This window comes from Seriola lalandi, unplaced genomic scaffold (assembly GCF_002814215.2).
Source record: "Seriola lalandi dorsalis isolate HSWRI2012SDOR001 ecotype SW California unplaced genomic scaffold, Sedor1 jcf7180002054384, whole genome shotgun sequence".
Taxonomy (NCBI): Eukaryota; Metazoa; Chordata; class Actinopteri; order Carangiformes; family Carangidae; genus Seriola; species Seriola lalandi.
In genome coordinates, this window is record NW_019524937.1 from 58,169 (window position 1) to 85,588 (window position 27,420).

The window sequence follows — 27,420 nt, forward strand, 5'->3', positions numbered from 1 at the left end:
CCCTATATCAGATATATTTTTCACAGTCGGACTGTGGTGTTCAACACTTTGTAAATCAACCATGTTTTATATATTATCTGTGTAATTTTCCTGTTTATAGGAACTTTGTGTGTCTGCTCTCTGTCTTCCTTAGTACAGTGAACACAACCTCGAGTATGGCGCCACCTGCAGGCCACCATCTCACCCTGCAGATTTTTCTCCCCCAAACTGGACCTGCAGTAAATATTTCATCAAGCAAGAGAGACAAGGTCTGTGTGGGTCAAACAACACATGTACACTGTACAAAGAACAGTCAGGTTGATTGGTCTGCAGCTGTTTTGTTGTGTGGTTGAATATTTTTGATTTACGATTATATAAATAAATAAATCTGAGAAAGTCATCACTGAAATGAAAACAAATCTATAGATTTGTATATTGTATAGATACACAGAAAAAAGATTTTCTTCTTGCATTTTGGCCAAGTCTAATTTCACTACACACTGCAACAAATTATTTATTTATTTTTTTTAAATCTAATGTAGCCTGCAAGTATTTTTGAACTAATTAAACAGCTACGGGATGACTCAGTGTTTGTGTCCCATTAACTCTAATAAGAGCAGGATAATTAAGTTGTTTGAAGAACAGTGAAAGTCAACAGTTGAGTGGGAGATTTAATGGACAAAACACTTTTCATATTCAGTCACATCATCTCTCAGTTCAAAGAATCTAAGGGTTCAGAGGTCAAATCAAAGTCCAGATTTCTTCTCATCTCTGACTGAACCTCCAGCATCAAACACTGAATTCAAGAAGCTCATTAACATATTAAAGAGCCGTCAGGTGTTTGATGGCAGCTTTTGTTTCTGTTTCTGTTTAAAACTGGACACTGAAGGACTCTGGAAGCTCAGAGGTTACTGGGACAAGTTTCTGGAAACTTTGTGGATCTTAGAGTTGAATCATGGACGGAAGCAGAGTGTCGGACTTCAGCATCGAGCGCATCCTCTCCCCACAGCTCGGACACAAGCCGCCGGTAATGGAGTTTCCACCAGAGGGATATCTCCAGGGGATCCCCGGTGGATTCAGTCTGGACTCTGGGAACCTCAGGCCTCCTGCGCCGGTCCCAGTACCAGTGTCAGTGCCAGGCTGCCTGCAATACCAAGGGATGAGCTTTGGAGATGTGTTTTACGCAGCCGGTTTCCATCGCACAGACTTAAGCAGCATTTGTCCAAACCCTGGAGTGTATGTGCACTTCAGCGGCCGGGACTCTGCAGGTTTGTGGTCTAATTATAAAGTTTTTTAAAAATTTAATTTAGGATCAAATCAGACAGATCAGAAAACTATTATTGTTTCAAGTTCAAGAAAAAAATAAGTAAAAAAAAGTTTAAAGTCATGTCTACAGTAGTAATATAAAATAATAATATAATAATAAAATCCAGTATTTTTTCAACTATTAAATGATTTTCTTTTCTTTTTTTTACCAGATGCTCAGCCGTTGCTGGGCTACCATGGCTACCACCACACCGAGGTGTCGCAGCCGCGTCAGAAGGGCCGGATGAGGACCGTGTTCACCAACAGTCAGACCAAGCAGCTCGAGGCGCTGTTCGAGTTTACCGACTACCCGGGGATGGAGGCGCGCGCTGAGCTAGCGAGGAGCACCGGGCTGAGCGAGGAGACGGTCAGGGTGAGTCCGACATGATGTTTCACTGGATGGAGAAAAGTAAATGTACTGCCCATTCATGGAATTGCGTAAAGTCTATCCAGGAAACGTTTCCAGTTTGCATTTTACGCATAAGTTACCGACTCACCAAGTTTGTTTTTGTTTATGTGGCAATTCAAATCTGTTCATCAGGAAAAAAACTGTTGAATGTTGTAACTAAGATTATTTAACATACAAAGCAAAAACCTCTCTACATTTTACACATGAGTCAAAGACCATTTCTAATATATTTGAATATTAATTCATTTATTTGACAGATAGTTTTGTTCAAAGCAACTTTGAATATTTATTTAAATATTTGTTCAAGATGAAAAAAAAGACAGACTTGAATTGCCATCAAAACAACATGATGAGCAGATTTACAGTAGAATAAAATCCCCACACTGGACTCAAAGCCATAAAACTATCTTTGTTGTACATGTAGGAGACTGTCAGTGTGTGAAGTTTTTTTACTCTACAAAACATAATCTATATGATTGTTATACTTTATAGCACAAGAATATTCATTTGGTTCATTCTGTTTACTCTAAATGTCCTGTTTAAGAACATGAAACTAAAACTCTCTCCTCTCTCAGGTGTGGTTTAAGAACCGCAGGGCCCGGAGGAAGCGACAGCGAAGTGGGTCAAAGGTCAAATCACCCTCCCCTCCACCCTGCATTGGAGCAGAGAAGAGTCTCTTCACCTCCTTCCTCTAAACCCGATAGACTGTCCACCTGCTGCTCTCAGGTCAAACTCATCCTGTGCAGGGACGCTGTCTTCACAACCCCAGAGGTCAAAGGTTAGCTGACCTCTAAAACTGAACCCTGCTCAAGGGAACTTCAGCAGAGTGTGCACCCGTGTTGACCAAAGCTGCTGTGATGAGACTGTTGGTGACCCAACATAACTTTTTTTTTATTGTGGTGATGCATACACGTGCTGCTGGGAAAGTCATACACCCCGGACTTCACACCCTGGGGACAGTTGACTATGAAATGTTTGAGGAGAGCTGTTTGGCCAAAGCTGCAGTTTATTTCTAGATTTAAATTATTTTGTATTTCTATGTAACTTATTGAAATTAGTTTGTTGAAGATATTGTGTGTAGTTTTTAAACACAAGCACAGTTTGTAAGAAGAGTGGTTTCATTAAAAAAAAGTAGTTATCATAAATTCTGTCCTGTGTTTGTTTTATGTTTCAAATTAGCAGTGAATTGTTTTCATGATGAATAGAACATGCAAATATTTCAATCACAAAATACAAAAATATAGAATAAAATATAATAAGAAGGAAACTAATGAGTAAAATGAAGAATATATAAAAAAAAATAAGGATAACATACTGAGATGAGGACAAAAGACAAAAAAGGGCCAACCTCACTGTGATGTTCCCATTTCCCAGCTCCCATTTCCAGCGATACTCCTCCACTTTATGATAATTGCTGTAGAGCAGCCGGGTGAACAAGAGAAGTGTGCCACAGAGACAATGCTGGTGCAGAGGAGGCTCTCTATTGTTTCACCACAAGTTTCTATCCTAACATGAGGGCAGTCTGGATCCAGCATGAGACAGAGTCAAGCCACTCAATGCTGATGGGTCACCCAAAATAAAGAGACTTGAGGAGAAGGGATGGACTGGTAACTTTCTCTACACTGATATGAATGGCTGACCAGAACTCCTGAATTTTAGGGCAGCTCCAGAGCATGTGTACTAGAGTACCATCTCTGTGATGACACCTCCAGCACTCTGGACGGTTCACCAAACCCACCTTATGCAGCCTGGATGGTGTCCAGTAGACTCTATTTATAATTTTGAATTGGATCAGCCTTGTTCACAATTCCCTTGATATTTTATTCCAATTCCTATAACTCGATCATGATTGGCTGTAAGGATCATAGAACAGTAGGCAGAAGCTTCATGACCAAAGACTTTTAGGACCGTCTCTAGAGTGTTAGCATTAGATGGAGATTTTAATGTTGTAATTCCTGATACAAGTTCCTTAGAACTGTGATATATTTTTGAACCCAGGCTTTCCAGAGGAACAATTATTTATCCATACAGAGTTTGGGATTTGGGCAGATTGCAGCAGACCAGTGAAGATTGGAAGTCAAATTCAAGGATCCGAGCTACTCTCTTCCAAACCTATTGTATATGGGACACAATAAGATGTAACTTACCCTGTGGGCTAGTTTAGCTGTTATGTTTCAGATGTTTGTATAAATTATGTATCAGAAACACATAGGCTATGAAAACAATTACTAAAACATAATTTATAATATACCTTGTATGGAACCTCACCATGAAAAACACTTATCAATGATTTAAGATTTGACCACTAGGTTTCAGTATAACATGTTTTGTTTTTTCTCAATGCTTCAAAACAGCTTTATGTTACTAAATACATGTATTCAAATACTGAATGTAATAAAAAATAGTTATGAGTTACTTGTACTTCAAATTTTCATTTTATGCTTGTTCATATATATTTACATAATTCTACTGTACTATACATATCTACTGTATCAAAATACCTGCTAATAAGTTCTAAATCTGTATTTTACATTTTGAGATGAGCCTTTTGACATGTGCTTCATGATTAGGTTAAGATTTGGTCAGAGCTTCACTTACTTGAATATAAAAACATGCACCATGTTTGCGTCTACATGGTCTGCAATTTATTATAATGTCCTTTTTTCAACAAGATTTTCGCAAAAGAGTTAAGCACGTTGTATGGTGTTTACTCTTCTACGTCTCTAGTTGTTTAAAAAATATTTTCTAGATTCGATCATTTTCACAAATTTACACCAATGAAATTTGCATTATTGACCATGACTTGCTATAAGAAATTAGAAATGTATGATGAACACTCCTAATTAAAAAAAATTGATCAGAAAACAGGTATCAATATGTTCAGATAAGAATTACTTATTTAAAATGATAGGTTACATGTGGGGTTCCTCAAGGGTCTGTATCAGGCTCATTGTTGTATATTTTGTATGTGAAAGTTATTTGTAAGGTTTAAATTATGCCTGAATCTACTTGTTTAATGTTTACAACAGCATACAATTTTGATAATGCATTTAATCAGGCTTCATTAAGCCTAACTGTGTAATTATAATCGAAATAAATTACAATTTAACCGCAAACTTAAAGCCTAAAATGTTTTCAGTGAGTAAAAGGAACGGACAGGAGAGGTAGAAAAACAACATCAAATTCTTTATTATATTCATAGAGTTGTCACTGTTATTATTAGAAGCATTTCCATGCTGATGAGAAGAAGATACACATACTGAAAAACCCAAATCAGAAAATACTGAGAGAAAGTTATAGAGAGGGAGAGAGAGAGAGCATGCAGTGAGTATCTGTTAGGATGAGGACGCCCGATGCTCGTTCTCCCCTGTTCATCTTAAATGTCCGTCGGCTTCATACACTTTCAAAACAGGAGTGACTCACACACATGGACTGTAACCGAGCACAAAGAAACACCCACACACTACAAAACCAGAGAACAAAAGTACACTTTGTGAAGTTATCAAAATATAGGCTATATACTGTATATTATTAAGACTTATTAATGTTAAAACAACCAGTGCTGAGTTAGTTTCTATTAGAATGACTTCAACATTATATTCTCAGATACACACACCAATCGATTATAGAGGTTTTACAGGACCAATCACTGGTTGTGAATGTTTTAGCCTATCAACTAAAAAAGATCACACTTTCCCTTCCTGCTGATCATTTTCCAAATCATCCATCCATGTTTGATTGATTTCCTTCCTTCCAGGCAGCCATCTGTTTCAGTTCATTTCTATGAAAACCAACTTCACCACAGAGGGATAATCCATTACAGTCAAAATTTTGTTTAGGTTAGAGGTTATGTAACCATCAGGTTGTAATTCAGTGGCAACCATTTTCAAAACTCCCCTTTCTGACACTTGAAATTCAACAACTGGCTGCTAGTGATTGAGAAAACAAAGATGTCTGAAGCAACAAACCATTATGAAGCAACTGTGTTGAAAGTGTTGTCATAGTGATGCCTTCTATTGGTTAACTCTTGGTACTACATTTCTATGATAGGGTTAAATCCAAGAACATAAACGATATCACTGCTTTCTTTATTGATATTGTTATATTATAAAACCGATCACTTTTATCTGCACACCAGCAGCTAAGACAGAAACCACAATCCTGGACATATCTTCTGCTACAAGAAATGGCCATCCTTGTTCAGATTGTCATAGATAATGATACATCTGAGTGCAGTGGGTTAAGGTATGTGAGCACGAGTAAATGTTACTGAGAGATTAATGAAAAGTTTTGTATTGACATAAATTGGTGAATATTGAGCCTTTAATGTCAAATTACATTCTGGCAAATTCAGAAATCTGTATTTGCTTCTTGTTGGTTTTCATGGGTTGATTTTCCGACAGGATAGCAGCGAGCTATCAGTTCTCAGATGTATTTTTTCATTCTTGAATACACAATCAGGTGGAGGTGGGACTAATAATATAAAGGGGACCAGATTTTGACATTTATGCAAAGTTTCTGCAGCAGGTTTCAGATTGATTTTCTTATAAATAAACAGGAAATGAAGGCTCGCTGGAAACAATGAAGTAACTCTGAAAGCTAAATGACAGCTTTGGAAAAGAGTCAGTAGAAATGTGGAGTGAAGGTTCAGTAGCTTGTGTTAAAGAGCTAAAACAAGCAAAACCACTATAGTCCTTAAATGGAGCAAACCGAATAGAAAATATGTAATGAGGAATAATAATATTTTGTTTGTTGTAAGATGAATATCCAGTGACTCACTAGTGACACTTAGTGGCCAAACCAGAGAAGCTCCACATTTACACAGTAGTCAGAACACTATGTTCAAACCAAGAGAGGCTTCACTGGGACATACTGACTGTACTGTACGTTTACTGTACAAAAACAAACTTCCACCATCACTGTTGTCTACCAATGTCAATGTACACCTAAGATGAAGTCAGCAGAACCTGACTCTGTGGAGCTTTAGCATTGAACAGCGTGCTGCAGTAGCTTATTTGTAGAGATACGTTTCCTGTGTGAAATTGTAAACAGATGTAAACTACAACACATGGGTTGACGTCAGTTCATCTTTTGTTTGAGTTTGGGTGGATGGCAGATGAAAGTAGCGGACAGCATGAATACAGGAAGGTAAAGCGGTTAGTCTTATCGTGTTAACATGATGTCAAGATTCTCACATTTGGACATCTTCAATAACCCAGAGTCTACACTATCAATGCAGGATTATCTCAGAAAAGTGGGTAAAAATTAAGTTTAAGTCTAACTTCATTTAGACATGTATGGTAAATCTGGATTTCTTGGTTTGTAAAACCTCAGTCAGATTTCTAAATTCACTCCAAACTTTACAAGTCAAATGCTAAAATCAGCTGCATAGCCTCACCTAATTCCTGAACAAATTAGGAATTTGCTGGGACATTGTAATAAATTTTGGGGAATTGTAAAGTTGTAGCAAGCTGATCTAAATATTTTACAGTTTTCGAGGGTAGATTGTAGTGTCAGGACATTTTGGTCATTTTTAAGGACATTTCTTCACCTGGAAAGCTACTCAAACAAATTAGTTTTCCAAAAGAGGCGGGAACACTCGATTTGCCAACTGACTATGATTTCTTTTAATCAGCTCTTTTCAATGTCAGTTCTTTCCATTCAGCTGCAAGTGCTGAAACTCTGCAACTTAACAAGCTGACAAAACCACGTAGACTGTCAGTCCGAAAAACACCTGGACATGAGGGCTCCCACGACACTACTTTGTGTACCATTACTCAACCTACTACTCATAGCGAAGCTTGAGAAATGGTTGACATACATTTTAGTGACCTTTTACTCTCGTATTCAGCAGCAACACTCGGAGCTAAGCTTTGCGTTTGAGTGGAAATGGAAAAACCTTGGTCCGATCATGTAAGTTCTGCAGCTGGTTTGAGCTAAACTGAGCGCTGTAGTTATCATTTGTGTAATGTTGAAGCTGATTCCATGAGAACAAACAGAACAGTTTTCAACAGCAGTGTGCAGGACCAACCACAAAGTGTTTCCTTTAGCCGAGGCTGCAAAAGACTAGCACAAAGACCAACCGAGAAAAAATATATTCCACAAATCAACCAAACCAATCAGCATTCAGTCACGATTCTGTCAATCCACACAGACACAACCAGTGAATAGGGAAGGTTCAAACTTAATGGCTTCAGACACTGGTCGACTCAAAAGTTCAATAACCAGTTTTGGAACTTTACCAAAGATTCAAGAGCTATCTTCTCGTTTTTACCAGAATATGAATCGTTGAGTAAAAGTGCAAACTGAATATAACTTGGGGGATATAAAATTATTTCATTTAAAAAGCCAACACTATGTAAAAAAGCATATATAACTTATTACTGACAAGTAAAGCAATCAATACACATTTTACAGTTTTACAGCTCTGGAAACATGAAGTTGCAGCTGAATGTTTTATCCAAATAAGACTAATGTTTGGTGGGTTTGTTAAATACGGAAAATTAGTGGGAACACATTCAGACGTAAAATAATATCTTTTTTGAGCTGTAAAATAAAAACTATATTTAAATAAATGTCAACAATGACTCATGGTCATAAACTGAGGATCTGACCTATAAAACATACAAATCCTGCGGTGTTATTCATAGATTACAGATGACTGACTTTGGTTTTCCATAAACTGTTTGTTTTTGGGTAAAACTGACTGTATTTACTTGCTACTATGGCCACTTTCTAATAGAAAAAGTGAAAAATCACACAGAAAATCACAATGGCTCTTGTATTTTTGAGTCTACCTGTCACTGAGGTGTAAACCTGCCTCCACACATTGATTTCTCGTGGTTATCTGGTTATTTTCTCTGAATGTTTTTTGCCCCCAGCAGCCTCGGCCATCAGAGTGTGAGTGTGTTCATCTCTCTGTATGAGTGTGCTTTACAAAGTGTGAAGAGACATTAACACAGGAACCATTTTCACACAGAGATAGGTACACTGTTTACATATTGCTGTTTTCAGTTATGTACACACTTGGTGAGAGAGGTTTTAACATTAAGCACACACATAAGTTTAGATTAACTTGTGTTTTTTGTTGATGCTCACATTCACAAAGAAGTACCAAAGTCTTATTAAAATGGAGCAAGAGGGATGAGAGAGGAGGGGGAGAGAAAGATGGAAGGAAACTTTTTTAAATATCATGGACTTTCTGGAGAGATGATCCAGGTCTAAATTCCTATGGTAGGAAATTAAAAACGTTGAGATAGAGGAGAGGTTTGATGAAGGGACACAGAAATGTACAAATTATTATTTTTAACAGGTCATTAAAGCTGATATTAGCTTTAGATGAAAATCGTTTTCAGATGCAAACAAGACAGCAGCAACACAAAAACCATAATACAACATTTAATGGGGTTGAAAACACATTTCTGATTTGAACATTTTTGATTTTGAAGTTGCATCAAAGATAATGATGATTTTGGGTCTGTTAGCAGTTTTGGTTAATGACTGCAGCTCTTTATTTAAGATAAGATGTCTATAATAAACTGTAATTTAACTCTAACTAGATGGACTAATGTTTGATAAATGATGACAGTTATTCGTCTATCTACTTCTATTAAACTGACTAAAACTGAGTCTTCTGTTGTTCAGGGGAGGGAAGGTCCAACTGTTTCGTTTGTGTTAACATTTCTAGTAAACAACTTAAAGCTGTGTTTTATCTTTAAGATGTGCAGTTACATCAAATTCAACTAGTGGTAAAATGATGGCGTCCGTATAAACTACAGAGCAACGATCCCTGTATGTGACAGGAGATGTCACAAAGGGACCGAGAACTATTTTGCTATCTCACATCCTAACGTTAAAATTAGGCCTGTTGCATACATCTGAGAGGTAAAAAAATATAACTGACTGTAACACTATGATAAAATAGCAGATAAACCCTGTTTTCATTTTGACATCTGAGATTAAAGCATGCAGGGGATAAAAGTTCCTCACACTCAGTTTAGTTATAGAGTTGTATAAGTTTTCTAGGATTGAGACTGGATCTGCAGCTACACATGTGTAACCACAGTGCTCTGAGCAGAGAAGCTATCCCTCTGGTTCAAGGCTGCTCTGAAACATGTTTATATCAGTGCTTCATCAGAGACCATCCATGCACGGCTCTCATTTAGCCATATTCTGCCAATGGACACCACAGCTGAGGTGTCTTAAAGAGTGTCTACCTCAACTGCCCCCATGGGATCAGAGGACGGTGGATTTACACAACAGAGACAGTGGCTGTTATGATGCAGTTCTTGGTCTCAGATAAGTAGTGAGGAAGCAGCAGCCAGATGTTAACAAACAACTCCATATCCAAAAAAATTTCTGCACAAGTACCAAAACATTTTGAGCCTCAAACACTGCTGTGTTTGGAAACGTTGCAGAGAACAAGCAAAATGTGAACACTTGTGCCTCCATGTGCTCTTTCATAACAGCACAGTATCATGACTCTCAGTTACACCCCCCTTCATGACTCAGGATTTGTTTCCCAGGTCATTGTTGTTTGTTTTCAGGTACTTATACAAAGTCTGTTTTTTACAAACCACAATCTATGAGTCAAAGTGTTCACGTTATTGTCCTCTTTTAGCTAACAGGTGCCAACCTCGATTGATAAGTAAGTTTATGACAAATTCATCTGGCACTCATTTCAAAATTTGGCAAGACCCAAATCTAGTAGCAGCAAAAAACAAAACATGTAGCAGCACAAACTAATGTTCAGTAGTGTTTGTTAGCCTTAGAGAAAGTATACAGCTGTATTTTTCTGCCCTGAATAAAAGCACAACATGTAAAATACCAGGTTGGGACAATGGGATTATAAGACGAGCGAAGGGATACAAAGATAAATTTAGGGGAATTGCTTTAGCAGAGCTGTTTCAGTTTCATTAAAGGAATGCAGGACGTTTTGATCAGATCCAAGGCACTATAGATTTTGCTATAGAACGGCTAAATTAGAAGGATTGGGCTGAGCGTAAGAGAGACTGGGTTTTCACTATGAGAAGTTTGACCGGCGATAGCGATAGTCTGAAGAGACTCAAAGAGGACGGAAAAGTAAAAGATGGAGAGAAGAAAGAGCAGAGAAATCAATATGGTGGGGGAGCAGAGGGAGAAGGAACAGGGGGTTGTTAGGAATGCATCTCAGCACGCAGCATCCACGGAAACCAACAGCAGAATAGCAACCTGCAGGAGGAGGAAGAGGAGGACAAAGAAGGAGGAGGAAGAAATGAAGAGGTGTTGAGCAGGGCAAAGACCAAAGGGAAGAGGAGTTGAGAAGGATGAGGAATAGGAAAGGCAGAAAAAGTTATATTAGTGACAAGGTCAGGTCATAACGCCTGGTAAAAGAGACACATTCAAACATGGGAAATCTGATACTTTTATGGTTTTATACACACATTTATATAAACATGGAAAAAATGCTGCGTTAATACCACATTTCTGTTACCATAGTTACCATTTCCCATCTTGTAAAAAGTCATAATAAAGCCTGGGAAAATCCTAGATTTCAGATTTAGTGCTGAAAATAACTGAAACAATTGTCTTTCTGCCCGTCTACCTGTCTGTCTGTCTGTCTGCCTGCCTACCTGTCTGTCTGTCTGTCTGCCTGCCTGCCTGTCTGGCTGTCTGTCTGCTTGTCTGTATGTATGCCTGCCTGCCTGCCCGCCCGCCCTTGCCCGTCTGTCTGTCTACCTGTCTGTCTGTCTGTCTGTCTGTCTGTCTGGGAAAATATGACTGTAAATCAAAAGTCTGACTCAGACTGAAGTTTTGAAAAGGAGCTAGAAGGCTGTAGAAGTCTGTTTGACGTGTTCACACAATCTGTCTCATTATCTCAACACTATGTCATGAAGGAACCTCTTCTTTCCCTGCACTGTCAGTCTACACCTCCAGAAAGCAGCATCTTCTATCATTAATACACTCGGAACAATCCAGAACCAGTGGTCTCTGCTCTCACCTGGATATGGAGCTCTCAGAGGTCAGGTCTTTAGGAGAACGCATTGTGTTGAAGTTACGCTTCGGCTGTGACACTGCAGGAAACAAACAAACAGATAGTGTGTTAATGACTGATCATTAGACAGAGAGCAGAAACTCAAACCTCTATCAGAACCGATGTTGATTCTTCCACCAGGTTTTTAAGGTTATGCTTCTGATCATAACATCCTGTATTATTTGTTTTTATTTTGGGCTTTTTTGCTGGTAGTTTTCTTCATTAGCGCAGCAGATAACTGCATATCAATGAAATCTTTCAAATGTGGATACATGTATTTGGCACAAATCATCCTTGAGTATTACTTTTTTGATAAAACACCGTAGCCACATGAAAATTCAAAATGGCCACCATTTCACTGTATTCAGATGATGCGCTGGCAACACGTGGCAGCAAGTTTCAGTAGTTTTTTGCAATATATTTGTTTATATTAGTATATAGTTTTTCGATTGATGTTTTTTATTCTACATTGTTGTTTCGTCTGACAATGGACAAAAAAATGTACACAAAGGAAGAACTCCTGGCTTTAAAGTTTACCAGATATGGAGTTTAACATCCCATACCGGCTGAGCTGAAGGAGCCATACCATGGATGCAGAGACCTCATTCACGAGACTGTTGCGGGAGTACAGACCAAGCACCCTGATGCATTCATTGCAATATCGGGGGATTTTAACCATCTCACTCTCATCTCTCAACTGACTGGCTTCACACAGTATGTTGACTGTCCCACAAGGGAAAATAAGACACTTGATCTGTTGTATGCAAATGTCAAGGAAGCCTACACTGCTTCAGCTCTATCACCACTTGGCAGATCAGATCATAATCTGGTTTTTCTTCATCCTTACTACAATCCCTGTGTACTGAGGCAGGCCGCAACCACCCGCTCATCTATCTATCTATCTATCTATCTATCTATCTATCTATCTATCTATCTATCTATCTATCTATCTATCTATCTATCTATCCATTCTATCCATCCATCCATCCATCCATCCATCTATTTCTGGCAAGGAAATGTTATTTTTTGCAATAAATTCATCCACTATTTTCTCATATGAATAATCTAGTTGTCAAATCAAACATTTCAACAATGTAGAAGGTGAAATTTAGTACACTGTAAAAAATGAAATGAAAGTATATTTCAGCAAAAATATTACTCACAAAAATGCTTACTAACTAGCCTTGCGCCAGCAAATTAGCGAGCTGATATTAGTGTAGTTAGTGTTAATGTAAGCAAGTAAACTGTTGACTCTTACAGATCTTTTGGTTTATCATTCACCATAAATGTTTTGCAAATACATTGTGTTTTATGCAGAATTTTTCACGTTACACATCAGAAATTGCACAAATAAATCTCTGAGGAAATTTACGAGTTGTGAATTTGACATCCTCATAGTCTAAAACACAAGATTACATTGCAAAATCGTCGAGAGTTGTTCCGTGGGTAAAAGTCTGTGGTAAAATATGTGTTTCCTTTTCCAGAAATGGTGGCCATCTTGAAATTTCAAGCGGCTAATGGGATTTTTCAAATGAATATCCCCGGAGGTATAAACATACCAATTTGTTGCTTGTATCCACATTTGAAGGATTATTGCAGTTATTAGCTGCCCTACATCATTGTATCAGATATGAAACAATTTTACAAACTGCACTGCAGAGACACAACAATATTACCAGACACAATGGAGCATCAACACATGGCAAGTCCAGTTTTACTCTAATAACCACATATTGCTAATGGTGAATGTCTCTCAACTCTCTGTTGTACTGCCGTGAAGAAGCCTCTGTGTTCAGAGTGGGCACAAATGTTGAACAAAGGAATTTTTGAGGGCTAGCTGCAATTCATATTTCCTCTGTTGGCCTCGTTAATAGGGTAATGAGGTAAAACATTAGGCTTGGACTAATATTCAGTGATATCAAATATAGCAATATTTCCCAACATATGTGATATTGTTTGTATTATCACTTTTTTTTCAGTTTTGCAATGTATCTGCCTTGCTCCTGAGTCTGGCCCTTTGAACTGCTGCTGAACTGTTGTTTGGTGGAAGCATGACTTATACCTAAACATAAAATACAGTAATATAATGGTATAATATGAAAGATATCATAATAATATTATATTATATTGGTATATATTGCGATATTTGGGCTGGACTGTATTGCAATATTACCTTTTGGATATCGCCTAAGCCTAATCTACACTGGGTGTAGATGGGCGTGTTTCAGATCTGCCTGATGGCTGTTGGTATGATACTCTGCTGTAAAACTGTTTCCAGTAGTGGCAATAAAACTGGTGAGACAAAACTATGAAGTCAAACTATGAAGGTCTGTCCATACCACAAAAATTTGACATCTCCTGGAAACATGTCAGCCTCAGACACCTCGGTGTACCTCCTCTGTTTGACCTGACAGTATGATGAGAGATACTTACTGGTGACCTGGTGGACTTTCTTCACCATGGAGTTGTCATTCTGTGAGCCGTCTTTAGGGCCTCCAATTCTGACACAAACAACGACGACGAAAGGTGTTTTTATGATATTGTCGAGAAGAACACATCATTTTAAAGAAGACACTTTTGAAGAGGAAAAAAAAAAGAAAAAACAACACATTTCATGTTGCTCTGGTTTATTATGGAGTTCTACACAGCACCCGGCCTCCACTGATGTTAATGCCTTTCAATATTTTGAATTTGATATAATTTTATATAAAATAATTAAAATCATTATGCACTGATTAGTGAAATTACATTGATATAATCTAGCAACAGACACTAAAGTAAAATAAAATACTGCTACATCTGTTGTTTTGAACACTACCTTACCTCTGGACGCGGGAGGGCGGCGCAAACACTCCATATTTGGGCAGGCAGTTAAAGTAACGGACTCCAAACACTGAGCCGTCGTGTTTCCCTGTCGGCTGATCCAACTCAATACCAAACCAGTAACCTGCAGGGACACAAACGGCTAAGGTCACACCTGTTCTGCCGCTACCTGAGTTTGACCCACTTTCCTGAAGCTGCTGAATCATTATCTCAGGTCAAAACTGTTACTGTTAATGTAATAACAGTTAATGTAATAATAATAATAATAATAAAAAAATGTAATTAAAAAATTATGTTCACCAGGAATTTACCCCACAAAGAACGATCCAACAGCTGTTTCCCTTTATACTCATATTGCTTTGATACCAGCTTTAATAATATTAATACGTTTGTTAAAGAAACTGTTTCCTAATTTCAAGCTGAAAACTGCTTCAGGGGTTTTATATATTCAATCAAAGTGAGAGAGTAGTATTTTGAATTCAGCGGTGTCTAGCAGTGTTGCATGTTAGCATGCTGGCCTATCAAGCTACCAGAGTATAAGGCACACAGACCTGGAGCGAAGTCGGTCTTGCCGTAGAAGCGGACGATGCCGTGTTTCTGTCCGGCCACCAGAACCTGATCTCCAACCTCCACATTCAGTCCCTCTGGATCCAGACTGGCAATGGACGACTTCTTCCTCTGGGCTGACAACACACAGGAAACACACAACCACTCACAACCACGACACTCTCTTTAACACTGTTATAGAAAAAATGTAACACGGACCTACTTCTACTTCTATTCCCTAATGTAAGGAATCTGTTTTTAAGAGATTCGACATGTGACATTAACACGGACTGTAATGTTAGACAAACGTTACCTTTCTCTTTCTCCTTTTCCTTCTTCTCTTTCTCCTTCTTGGTCTTCCCAGCAAGGCGGGACGCCAGGTCCATGCGGGGGGTTCGGGGGGTGGAGGTGACAGATGAAGGTGTCTGGTCCACAGCCTTGGAAATCTTTGACACCGGGGCAAAAATCCCTGTAGCGAAAAAGATATAACATACTATAACATCAAAGATGATTGTCCCACTACAGTGGTGTGTGTTCACCAACTTCTGAGAGAAACGTTTCTATCTGCTAATTGTGTCTGTCGTTTTATTTATATTTAAAATCCCATCTTCCTCTAATACAAGTAAAAAGCATGGGCGTAGGTTTGCATAGGGACATTAGGGACATGTCCTTACCAATATGGTATGCTGAATGAACGCATTCAGCATTTATGTTGAAATATTTAAAGTTTAAATTTTCTTGAGAATCTTTCCGCTTGGCGATGGATAAAGTGTGGTTTTGATTTAATATTCAGTTCTATAATTGGTGTCAAAGCTTAGTGCTCAACACCAACATTGTTAGTGTGTGAGAAGAAGCCTTCAGCACCTGAAGCCACACTCAGGTAAATAATCAGCAGCCGCCACTGGAGTCAACAGTATATGTCACAGATATATGACTACAATTACAAACTTCATCACTCCATCAACAAATAATAACAACAAATAACCATCACTGCTGCAGGGGTTGATAGACTTGAAGCTGTTACCTAGCTTCGGAGGGCAGATGAAGTAGCGGACTCCACCCACGCTGCCGTCGTTCTTTCCCTCAGGCTCGTCGAGCTCCACGCCGACCCACTGACCGCTGGCAAACTCTGTCGTACCACAAAACCTCAGGGTGCCGGTCTGTGAGAGAGACAGAGTCCTGAAGTTAGAGGTGAACCCTTAAACGTGCATGAAATATGACTGCAGAGCTCCTTTAGCTGGTTAGGTTGCATGGAGGCAGATAATCTGGGTGTCAGCTGCTGTACTTCATGGAGGGGAGAGGGAGGACATGTAACTCGGCACATACAGTAACATCACTACTATAGATGAAGTGAAGGTGAAAAGCTTTTAATTGGTCATGTGACAGGAAGAGAACGTGTTGTCAGCGTGGTGAGTCAGTTCAGTTAGTCTGTGGTCCAGTCGGAGCCCGGTCCAACCAACCTGTGTGAGGTTTGCAGCCGGGACGTCGTCTCTGCTCTGGTCTCTCTGGAGCTACACAGCGAGAACACACTGTTCAGAGCTCACACAGCGTCATTCTGTCCTGCAGCCATGCATTCACTTCAAACCACAAAGCACCTATATCATCTGCAGTGGTTTATTTAACCAATTAAAGCCACTGTGGACCGATCACACAACATGCCACGCTGAAAATATATTTACAAGTGTTACTGCTGACTTTATGTGTAGCCATGTTCACATGACATCACGTCCCATTTCAGAACACGCTCTTAAGCAGCTTTTTAATTTCATCTGCAATTTTTTATGTCAAAGACAACTAGAACTTTACACTCTTAAAGATGCTGCAACTTGGGCACTTTTCATACTGATATATGCAACAGAGTGCAATACTATGAATGCCTTTGATTATATGGTGTTATTCCCATTTAGACAATTATCCTGTCTTGTCCCTTCCTGTGACGGTATTATTTTCACCCCACCTTTGAGTGTGGACATTTGGAACAGTTGTAAATATGTGGTTCTGTCCAAACAAGTCCAGTCACCTTTGACTTAGCACTTGTAGAAAAAACTGTTTTATTTATCTTATTATATACGTTATATATGTTGTGTGCAGGGAATCTTGGTTTAAAGATCAGACCTGGAAGTGGAAAGGACCTGTGTCTAGTTTAAACACATTTCAGCAGAGGCTTCAGGCCAGGAACACACTGGCTGTGTGGTGTGTGTGTGGCGGCAGCGAAGGTCTTGGTTTTCATTTCATTTCACATGTTAAGGGGTTAGAGCGACACACTGCATGGCTGCACTGGGCTGTCAGTGCTGGTAATACCCGACTGCTAAGCTCTCCAACCAATCAGAGAGCTTGTTATATGCCACGGACAATTGGGATTGTTTAGTCTGTTTTACAGCACTGAAGGTCCAGAGTGTCTCAGAAAGGTTAAAAGGAGAAGTTAACAATTCCTGTTTTTAATGCCTATCAAAATATGAAATCAAAGAAATGCTTGATTACTTTTCCTGTGATGTCACTGGTCTTCCATACGTGGCCCAGCAAACACAGACAGAGAAAAGACCTGTTGATGTCATAGTGACATCATACCAGCAACATTACATAAAACTGACAGCTTCCACTATAGTTTCAATGTCTAGTCTGAATCTCAATATGATACAGAGATGCAAAGATATAAATATATTTTTAACCATTTTAGCAGCTGCATGTGGAAACAGAGCTGCTTTAGTGACATTTTCTGTCAAAAATATATCAGAAAACTTGTGATGAAGAGAAATCCAACATTCCAGTAACCTGCAAACTCTATGTAGAGAGAGAGAGAGAGCTGCAGCAGCAGCAACGCAACAGAGATGCAAACTGCACTACCCCTGCCTGCCCACTTGCTGTTACAATGACTAGTCTCCATTTACAGTGCATGTAGCTGTAAAAAGTCATATTCAAAGAGCAGGGGGTAAAACAGCCAGAGTTGATGTGAAATAGTTAAACAAGGTTTTCATGCTTCATGTAATGACAGTCAATGCATTTACTTTCCTTTCATTTGATCCATTATATTTTATTATTCAATTCATATTTAACCTGAGCTTAAACTACAGGAAGTTTTGGTTGCTGTAGTTTAAACTCAGTATGATGCAGATCTTTGGTATTTATGGGACCTAGCAGCCTTGATGTGATTCAAATGAAACTGTTGCTGTATCATCAAACAGTGTCTGAAACCCCGCACCTCAGTGTGTTTGTTCTCACTTAGTGGACTGACTAAAGTCCCTGACACTCAGTTTGCCTCTGACCTTCATGTCATCCAGCAACACGCGGTCTCCCAGCTTCAGCCCCAGCGAGGACAGCATCAGGTTTCCTGGGATGTTGTCATAGTTGGGGAGAGTGGCTCTAGGGAGGTTACAGCTCAGAGGGACGGCATCCAGCAGCAGTTGCTTCAGCTCTTTGGCCACCATGGCTGCCTCTGCCTTGTCCAGACTCATGTCCATCGGGTCAGGGACCACCTCCCCTGGAACCTGGCCCTTATCATTCTGCAGAGAGGGAGGGGAAATTTTCTATAGGTTAAATAATCACTCTGAAAGTCAAGATTTAATACAGCTCGAGTTCTGATCCAAGTACAGAACAGGTTTTTGGATAGTGTGTGATGGACCTCGCCACTCCTTTCTATTTGACATTACATTATGAAATTATAATTATTATTCTTAAGCCCATTATCTTACTATATATATTTATCTTATTTCTGTCCATTATCTCTTATGTTACGTTTTGTCACCAATAAAAATAAAAAAGTGTGGGGAGCAGTAGGATTTGTTCATTGGACAGATGAATTTCTTCCACTGGTCTATTACACACCCAATACATTTATTTAAAATTTGAAGATGGAGGGATTGAGATTTCAAATTCTTCCTGGGGTCTATACAGTTTTGCTGTTGACAATACAACCATAGAAATTCACAATACTCATCACAACACAACAATACACATACACATAATAATGCACAGAATAACAAGTGACTCATCAAATTTAATTTAACACAAACGCTAGAAAATAAACAAGCTCTGACTGAATTTATCATCATCTCACAGACAAATATCATCCTTCCAAATTGCTTACTTGCCTATGAATCTATACACAAAAGTATACTCATTACTATGGAAATTTCTTCTAGGTAATGCTTTTTTAGTGTGTTTTAAAACCATATTTTGTTGTACAATATTATTTGGGACTGAATTCCATTCCTACATGTGCTAAAATGCAAAAAATAACTTAATTAACACTAAAAACAAACATCAAAGGATTTTGTTGTTGCTCCCAAAACAATGATTGGTATTGAGTAAAATCCCTAAAGTTGTGCCTTTGCACCATAAACTTCTTCATCCTCCCAAAGCATTCAGGCAGGATTCAGATTTTAATGTTAAAGAAAACTGATGACTGAAATGAAGCCAAATAATGATTCAGCCTGATTATTATGCTAGAGGTTAACTACCCCCCTCAAATAATAAATAAACAAACAAATAAATAAATACATAAAGTACAGTGGTGTGTTCTTACCCGGACAGTGGGGTTGGCTCCGTGCTCCAGCAGACACTTCACTGCACCCAGACAGAGGTTGGAGGCAGCGATGTGGAGGGCTGTACCGTAGTGGAAATCACTGCAGGTAGAGTTCATCACTGTGGAGAGCACAGAAGAAGAAGTCTCCAGTCCAGTGCTGACTTTAACATGTGCTGAGAGTGAGGAACACTGAGGGCCAGAAAATCTGTGACAGGAAATGATCAAGGACTGTTCTTGCTCTGCTGAACCATCTTCTATCCTGTACTCACACCACCCACTGAGCCTGTGTGTGTGTGTGTGTGTGTGTGTGTGTGTGTGTGTGTGTGTGTGTGTGTGTGTGTGTATGTGTCTGTGTGTGAGTGTGTGTACCTCTGGGTTTAGCAGCTTTGAGCAGGACTCGGATCAGTTCTGGAACGTCGAAGTAAGCGGCGTAGTGGAGGGCGTTCATGTTGGTCCAGCGACTCCTCAGACTCACGTCGGCGCCCAGAGAGATCAGCTGACTGGTGAGACGCAGCGCCGCCGCCGGATCGCCTGCACAAACAGAGAGCATGAAACTCCGGCTTTACAGCAGCACAGGAGCAGAATCAACACCCACCCTGACGTCATCCTCCACAACACAGATCCTCAACCCTGTGCACTGACTGGGAACTATGTGAGGAACTGATGTTGGTCTCTGGAATCATTGCACCAGACCAGCTCCAGTATAGTTCTTCGTATTTAAGTTTCTACTTTATTTCTTGGAGGGTATTTTTGAGGGTCTAAGGATAAACACAGTTGTCTTTCACATCTTGTAAAATTTTTAATTATATGCTTTATGAATCGTAGTGACCTGACTATGGCACAGACTTTTCAATGAGATCAGTTCACAGTGGTTTTGGTCTTTTCATAAGATTTTCTGATAATAATTAAAAGATACGGTGAATTGAAGCTTAGCTTTGGTTCAGTCAGGAGACTATCTCTATTCTGCTTCCATTCACAATTCTCTTGTTTTCTCCCTCTCTCATTCTCATTCCTTGTAATCAGCTGACTTCAGGTGTTTGGCAACCAATCAGATCTCACCATGATCTCAACCAGCCAATCACGTTGTCCCTGTCATACTTTCAACGCTGTCATTTCAGTGTGATTTGCTGTGACACTTCTCTACTCCATTCACCTCCGGTCCTTCATATCCAGTCATATCCAGCTCATCATCACTCCTTTTTACATCCACATATCCAGCTATGTGCCATCACTATGGGGTCTAATAACCAAGGACTCTCACTTTTCCTCTCTTGTTTTGCACATGGCAGTAAAAGTTTATTCATTAACACAAATGAATTCTGATTGGAAAAAAAGGTTCGACTGATCCTTTAACAGATCACAGCAGTGCAGCTGAGCTGGGTTGTGTCAGACTGACTGACTGGAAGTATCTTACCAACTCCATGTGCTCCGGCCTTACAGCTGTAGTGCAGCAGCGTCATGTCAGTCAAACCATCGCGGTCGTTAACGTGACAACCACGCTTCAGGATCTGAAACACAGAAAGAGAAAAGACACACACATTCACAGTGGATAACACTGACTGTAGGTGTTCATATATAGCTTCCACATTATCTCAGTGAATGTTTGGTAAAATGTATGAATGCATTAGTGACACATTGTGGCTTTTAATGTGGTTAATTTAGCCTGATCCTCATCTGCTCACTTATTTGTCTTCAGTTAATGAAACAGTGGCTGTGGAGGGGTGGAGACCCTAATGTGTGTTATCACTTATTTAAACAACACATTTTCTATTTCCCCAAAATCTATTTTTACTTACTATACGCCAGGGCTGTAACAAATCATTATGTTCATTATCAGTATACATTATGTGATAAATATTTGGAAACTAAGCCTTACTCAACTATTTTTATTGTTTTAAATATCGGGAGCAGAGATGCTCAGTAGTTATGTTTTTCAAGTCCAAGTCAAGTCTCAAGTTCCGAACCACACAGACTTTAAGGACTTTAATTAGTGTGTTAGAATTTATGCAGAAACAACAGCAGAATATGAAGCTATACATACTGCTGAAGATACTCAAACTAGATTCCTGTTGTCTTGTGTTTACTGTGTAAAACTGGACTCACTGGGAGCTGGACTGGGAGCTGTGGTGCTAAACTCACTCTGCTACTCTGCTCCTCCAATCTGTTATCTGCAGTTACTGCTCCTTGATACAACTATTAGCAGCTTTTTTTCCTGGATTTTAACTTTTTTTTTTTAGCTTTTCATACCCAGTTTTTCGTTCTTTTTTTAATTAGTTATTGATGTAAAATGAGTCAGCAACAGCCCCATGCTGCCTCAGTGATTCTGGCTCCCTGAAATGACATTCAGCACAGAATCTTGAGTCCAAGTCGAGTCTCAAGTCATTGCAACTCGAGTCCCCATCTCTGATCTGTAGCAGTTTGTTAACAAGTGAAACCCAATAGAATGTGGGGGAATGATCTGAATCTCTTTTTCAATAGATCTGATCAGTCATCTGCCCCTTCCCCCGTCCTGTCCCTCCTGCAGCAGCAATCACCGTCTGAGCCCCCTGTGGTCTGCCTCACCCCCACCCCAGCTCCAGTGATTTCTCCAGTGCTTTCCACACCATCCAGCCCACGCTCCTGAGGGACAAGTTGTAATGCATGGGAGTGGACTGTCACCACACCACATAGATCCTCGACTACCTCACCAACCGTATGTGAGGATCCAGGACTGTGTGTCTGACAGAGTCGTCTGCAGTACAGGAGCCCCACAGGAAAGGGTTTTGGCTCTGTTTCTCTTCACCCTCTACACTACAAACTTCTACAACTCCAATGACTCCCACTTGCAAAAGGCCAGCTCTGTTCTGGGATGCCCCCTGGACCCAGTGGAGTTAGTGAGCGACAGGAGGATGATGGCTAAGCTTTCATCCCTGTTGGACAACATCTCCCAACCCATGCAGGACACTCTGACAGCACTGAGCAGCTCCTTCAGTAACAGGGTGCTGCACCCACGGTGTGTGAAGGAGAGATACTGCTGGTCTTTCCTTCCTGCTTCTGTCAGACTTTACAACAAATACTGCACTCAGTGGCCTTACACACCAAAGACTGACAATCCACCATGTGCAATACAAGTCATCTGCTGCTATTTTTTGCATTTTGTATCCTGTATATTTAGTATTTAATTGTACATATTATATTTTATTTTATTTTATTTTATTTTATTATATTATTTATCTCTTTAAGTATTTTGGTTCTTTTCATTTGGCAATCTGTTTTTTTTCCTTTGTACTGTCCACTTTGCTGCTGTGATGCTGGAAATTTCCCCACTGTGGGACTAATAAAGGAATATCTTATCTTATCTTATCTTATCTTATCTTATCTTAAACAGAGTACAGCTCCTTTTTAATTAGAGGAATTTACTGTATTATTGTTGTTGACACTGTCACTGACCTGGTATCTACAACTCTAGAATTAGAACTGAGGCTGATGTGAACCTTTTTGTCCACTCTAATGGCTGGAGTTACAGTCTGAACCATGTGACCTGAACGCAGCATTAACCCACAATGAACTCAGGTTAGAGGAGTTGATGTTCATTAAATCTGCTAAAATAAAATGCTTAAATAATGGTGTTTTGAGTTGATTAGCCTCATCTAGAGATTTGAAGTGAACTGCATGACAAACTGTGTATGTTCTGTTGTGAATTTTTAGCTATTGATGATTTTGAATGAGCTCTTTTGACATCTGAAACACAACCTCAAGTCTCTGTTTCACTTTGGCTCTCTAGAGTATAATTTTCAAGAGTGATCAGCTACCAGATTAAAAATGAAATAAAAATAATATGAGGCAAAAACATGATCAAGTGAAGTGTCAACAGTTGTCTGGACAGGACTTTTTTGTTTCTGAGTTGTGTCACTGTCTGCTCCTTGTTTTTTACTCTTCCAGGCTGAGTCAGCCTCCTGCTGAATCATGATAGAGCCTCAATGACTTCCGAGCTCTCTCTCTCTCTGTGTTTCCCTCTTGTCTCTCTCTCCCTCTGCACCACTCTCTCTATCTGCTCTATGTTTTCCGTGTCCATGCAACCATTTTAACTGGGTCATTATCACAATGTTTGTTTGTGTGCTGGTTATCACTGACATTGTGGGAACTCACCTCCAATTTATGAACAAAATCACAGCCACTATGACATGTTAGAGTTTTTATTCTGATTATGGTTAAGGTTGTGGTTACAACTGGAGCTAGACAGGAAGTGGTTTTAGTTATGGAAGGTGTCTTTATGCTTTAAAAACCTGTTTGGCTGTTACACTGTAACAGCATTGAATCCTGTGTTTCTTTACATTTTGATAGTGATTCATACAGAATGAAATGTGAATTGTTAATACTCAGTATTCAGCCTTTGTTCTTAACACAAGCTCCAAGCTGTTCAGTGGGATTTCATTGTTCATTATCTGCGTGTGTATGTGTGTGTGTGTGTGTGTGTGTGTGTGTGTGTGTGTGTGTGTGTGTGTTTCCAGAGGGTTGAATCTGGGTCAATGTGACAATGACGATTGAGTGGATCAGGCTCCATGCCAGAACAAGTTGGGCAGGCAATATAGACGTGCAGTGTAACACAACTGGTTAAAGGCTTGACCTACAAGACGACCGAAAGCTGCGGGAGCCACTGTTGTTGTACTATTACCTTCTTGCTTCTTAAGCTTTAGCACTACCTTCTTACCACAGGACATAGGGTTTGTGTCATCTCTGATTCAGAATTTCAATCTGCCTTTTATCATCTGAAGTTTAGATAAACTGCAGCCATTTCTCTCTCTGAAGAAACTAACGCTCTGATTTGTTATGTCTAGCAGGCTTGTCTATTGCGTCACTCTCCTCTCAAAACAAACACTGAACCAGGCGCTCTTTTATGTTATTTAGTGTTTATATTATTTCTCCTTTATCACTTTGATTTTCTTGGACTACTCTCCAATTGTTTCACTTAAAGACCCATACTGTTTAAAGGATTTCCATGTCTGTTTTATAAAGCAGGTCTAGGTTATATATTAACTCTGTGAAAGTATCCAAGCGCTCAGTCCACAGAGAAATGCACACAGCCTTTTATTCAGAAACTGAGCCTTAAAACCAGCGGCCAGGACTTCTGGAGCTTTGTGATGTCACAACAAAGCAGTCACCGCTCTCAGCCATGCCCCAAGCCCAGCCCACCTGGACCCACCATCCAACGTTGCAGGATTTGGTTTCTCTGAGTGTTTACCTGAAACCTGCTATATTTCTATTGGATCACTCAGAAAACAGTCAGAAGAGAAGCTCAGAGCCTCCTCTCTTCTGATTGGCTCACTGACCTGTTGTTACTAGAGCTCCAGAGAGAAGCCTGAGAGAGGAGATGTAAAATTACATTGAGATGGTTTTTGGTTCTTAAAACCACAAATATATCTTCCTATAGATCAAACCTTTTTTATATTTTTTTTTACTTTTAAAGAAACAAGAATCAGTTTATGATGATATGAGATGAAAAAAGCTACAAATCTGTGCAACATAGAAGCTGAATTTTGTTATTGTAATTTTATTTGATAAATTAAGAAAAGAAAATAAGAAAATAATAAATTATGAAAATGTTAATTCAATGAATGTCTCCAAAAATATTCAAAATATAGTGTGCTGACCCAAATTTACTGCCAATAATAGACTAGTAAGTACCTAAAATAACCCAAACTGTCACTTAAAGAATACTTTTCTCTGTAATACTCACAGACAACAATGTGAACAAAAAAAAAAGGCATGGTAGTGTTTCAGTGTTTTGATATTTGTGCGTTCGCACCTCGTTGCCGATGATGTCAATCTTGTGCTGCACTTGGGGAACCCACTGACGCACAATGGCGAACAGCTCTGGGATGGTGGTACGAAGATCCATGAGGATCTCCAAACAGGCGGGGTCGTTCGGGTCGAAAAAGGTGAAGGCTAGAGGACAGAGGGATACAGGAAAATTAGAGGGAAACCCAAAGAAAGAGAATGAATCACTCAAAGAGAAACATGATCGACTGAACCAAAAAGAAAGTAAAGAAAACAAAAGAGATAAGCAAAGTAGATAGGAAAGTGAAGGTGAACTGAAAAAAAGAAGTAAAAACACTAAAAAGAGTGGAGCACTCCAGATAGCGATGCCAAGATGTTCCTGTCAAACCCTGATCAAATCAGAAGTAACCTGTGAGTTCAGCAGTTTCTCTTCCTGCCAGGTCTGCAGTCTGAGCTCTGAGGTAGATTTCATTTCACTGAGTAACTGGAATCAGTTTGATAACAAACTTCTCTCTGCTAACTGTCAACAGCTCAGGACTCCAGTTCAAACTGTGGATTAATCTGATGTTCTTCAGACTGAAACAGGATTTCAGGATGGGACTTGAAGCAGAGCGGGATCATTCAATAGTGTTTTAATCAAGGTGATTTTTGAGGAGAGGCAGTTTGATGGGATCAAAGGGGTAAGATATATTTTAACTTAAACTGGTTTCACAGGTTTATTGGTTTGAGTTTTTATTTCTTCCCTCTGGTGTAGAATTGAAAAGTCTGTCAAGCGAAACACAAGCATTGTGTAAGGCCTGTATGGCCCACAGTTGCAAAATTGCAACACTGCTATTAGCCATCCTAAAAAATGATCCCAGATTGGTTGTTTTTCTAAAGACCACATTTACATAGTCAGTAGGTCCTATTGTTTATCTTCCCAATGCTACTGGATAACAGATTTGTTTATAGGTCCAGTCATCTGACCATGAACTCACACTACTTGCGAACTTCCCTCTGAGCTCATCTCCTTGTTTCACTGGACTGGATTTCTCTGGATTTGTCAAGTAAGTAAATGCCTATAACATGTAGCCTAGATATTTAGTTATTGTGGAAAACATTCTTGAGGAAAACGTCCATCAAATTTCATTTTGAGTATTTGATGGAAAAAAATACTAATATAATTAGAAATATAATATATGCATTGATTCACTGTAAGTAAGTTCTTTATGTGTTTTCTCTCTTAAAATTTTCTAGTTTAGACCAGAATTGAATTGAATTAATTCATTGTTTTTGGTATTTGAAACTCTATCTGTATCTTATCAGTCTAAATAAAACTTTGAACCTATCCTGGGCTTTTTTGAGCTTTGTGTGTTTGCCCAATAGCTGCTTGTTGCATTAGGAGACTGGAAACAGGCTCTGAATGTTCTGGGATGGGTTGGGGGATGCTTGTTGCTTTGTTCATGCCTTTGAAGACCTCACCTGTTCCTGATCATAGCAACTGGCATGTGTTCTGGAGGGTGGATACATGTATTCCTTTCAGTATGATAATAGAGGGCATAATAGGCCAGACAGACAGTATTGTGTGACTGTGGAAAGGATTAGGATTAGGACTTGGATCTCCACTCTGAACACTTCCACCACTCTATTTACTCTTTCAGGTTATCTACTACAAATAATACTCATATATACTGTATCTTGTATATGTGTCTTATTATTTTTTGCTTTTTCCATTTCAGAATGCCACCAGCTTGTTGAGATCATCTATACACTGTGAAGGATGTAATCGCCAAGATGGAGCAAGTGATTTTGAGATGGAATCAGACAACACTGATTCAAGTGACTCAGAGGCAGATGAAGATGCCAGTGAAGTGGACAAAGAAAACAACCAACCCACTGATTCCACAGCCGATGATTACGTGGACATCAAGCCCCAACCAGGAAAACAAATCATGCCTTGTGACGGGTATCGTTTGCTGAAAAAGGATTTTATCAGTCCCCATACTGATTTTTATGGTTCAGATATCACCAGTGATGGCATTTCCCTCCACACACCACTGGAGTACTTCCAGAAGTTTGTGTCAGAAG

At 39.3% G+C, this 27,420-nt stretch overlaps 2 protein-coding genes across 3 annotated transcripts; one reads left to right on the forward strand and one right to left on the reverse strand.

Moving 5' to 3' along the window:
* The first annotated feature begins 895 nt into the window (after positions 1-895).
* On the forward strand, positions 896-2,437 carry LOC111657152 (homeobox protein goosecoid-like). The gene is made up of 3 exons (XM_023409207.2): positions 896-1,247; positions 1,458-1,657; positions 2,269-2,437. Exons 1-3 carry the CDS (start codon positions 935-937, stop codon positions 2,386-2,388), a joined length of 633 nt encoding a protein of 210 aa, XP_023264975.1. The 5' UTR covers positions 896-934; the 3' UTR covers positions 2,389-2,437.
* A 2,421-nt stretch (positions 2,438-4,858) lies between these two features.
* On the reverse strand, positions 4,859-27,420 carry clip3 (CAP-GLY domain containing linker protein 3). 2 transcript variants are annotated; one of them, XM_087174801.1, is made up of 14 exons: positions 27,226-27,420; positions 25,382-25,521; positions 21,011-21,104; positions 19,966-20,127; positions 19,597-19,715; positions 18,338-18,574; positions 16,535-16,585; positions 16,099-16,234; positions 15,388-15,543; positions 15,080-15,211; positions 14,529-14,652; positions 14,139-14,206; positions 11,673-11,745; positions 4,859-10,903 (listed from the first exon to the last, which is right to left on the reverse strand). In XM_087174801.1, the coding sequence occupies exons 2-14, from the start codon at positions 25,472-25,474 to the stop codon at positions 10,849-10,851; spliced, it is 1,500 nt and encodes a 499-aa protein (XP_087030927.1). In that variant the 5' UTR covers positions 25,475-25,521; positions 27,226-27,420; the 3' UTR covers positions 4,859-10,848. The 2 variants fall into 2 exon arrangements, with proteins under 2 accessions (XP_087030927.1, XP_087030928.1); XM_087174802.1 differs by lacking the exon at positions 16,535-16,585 and having other exon boundaries at positions 27,226-27,418.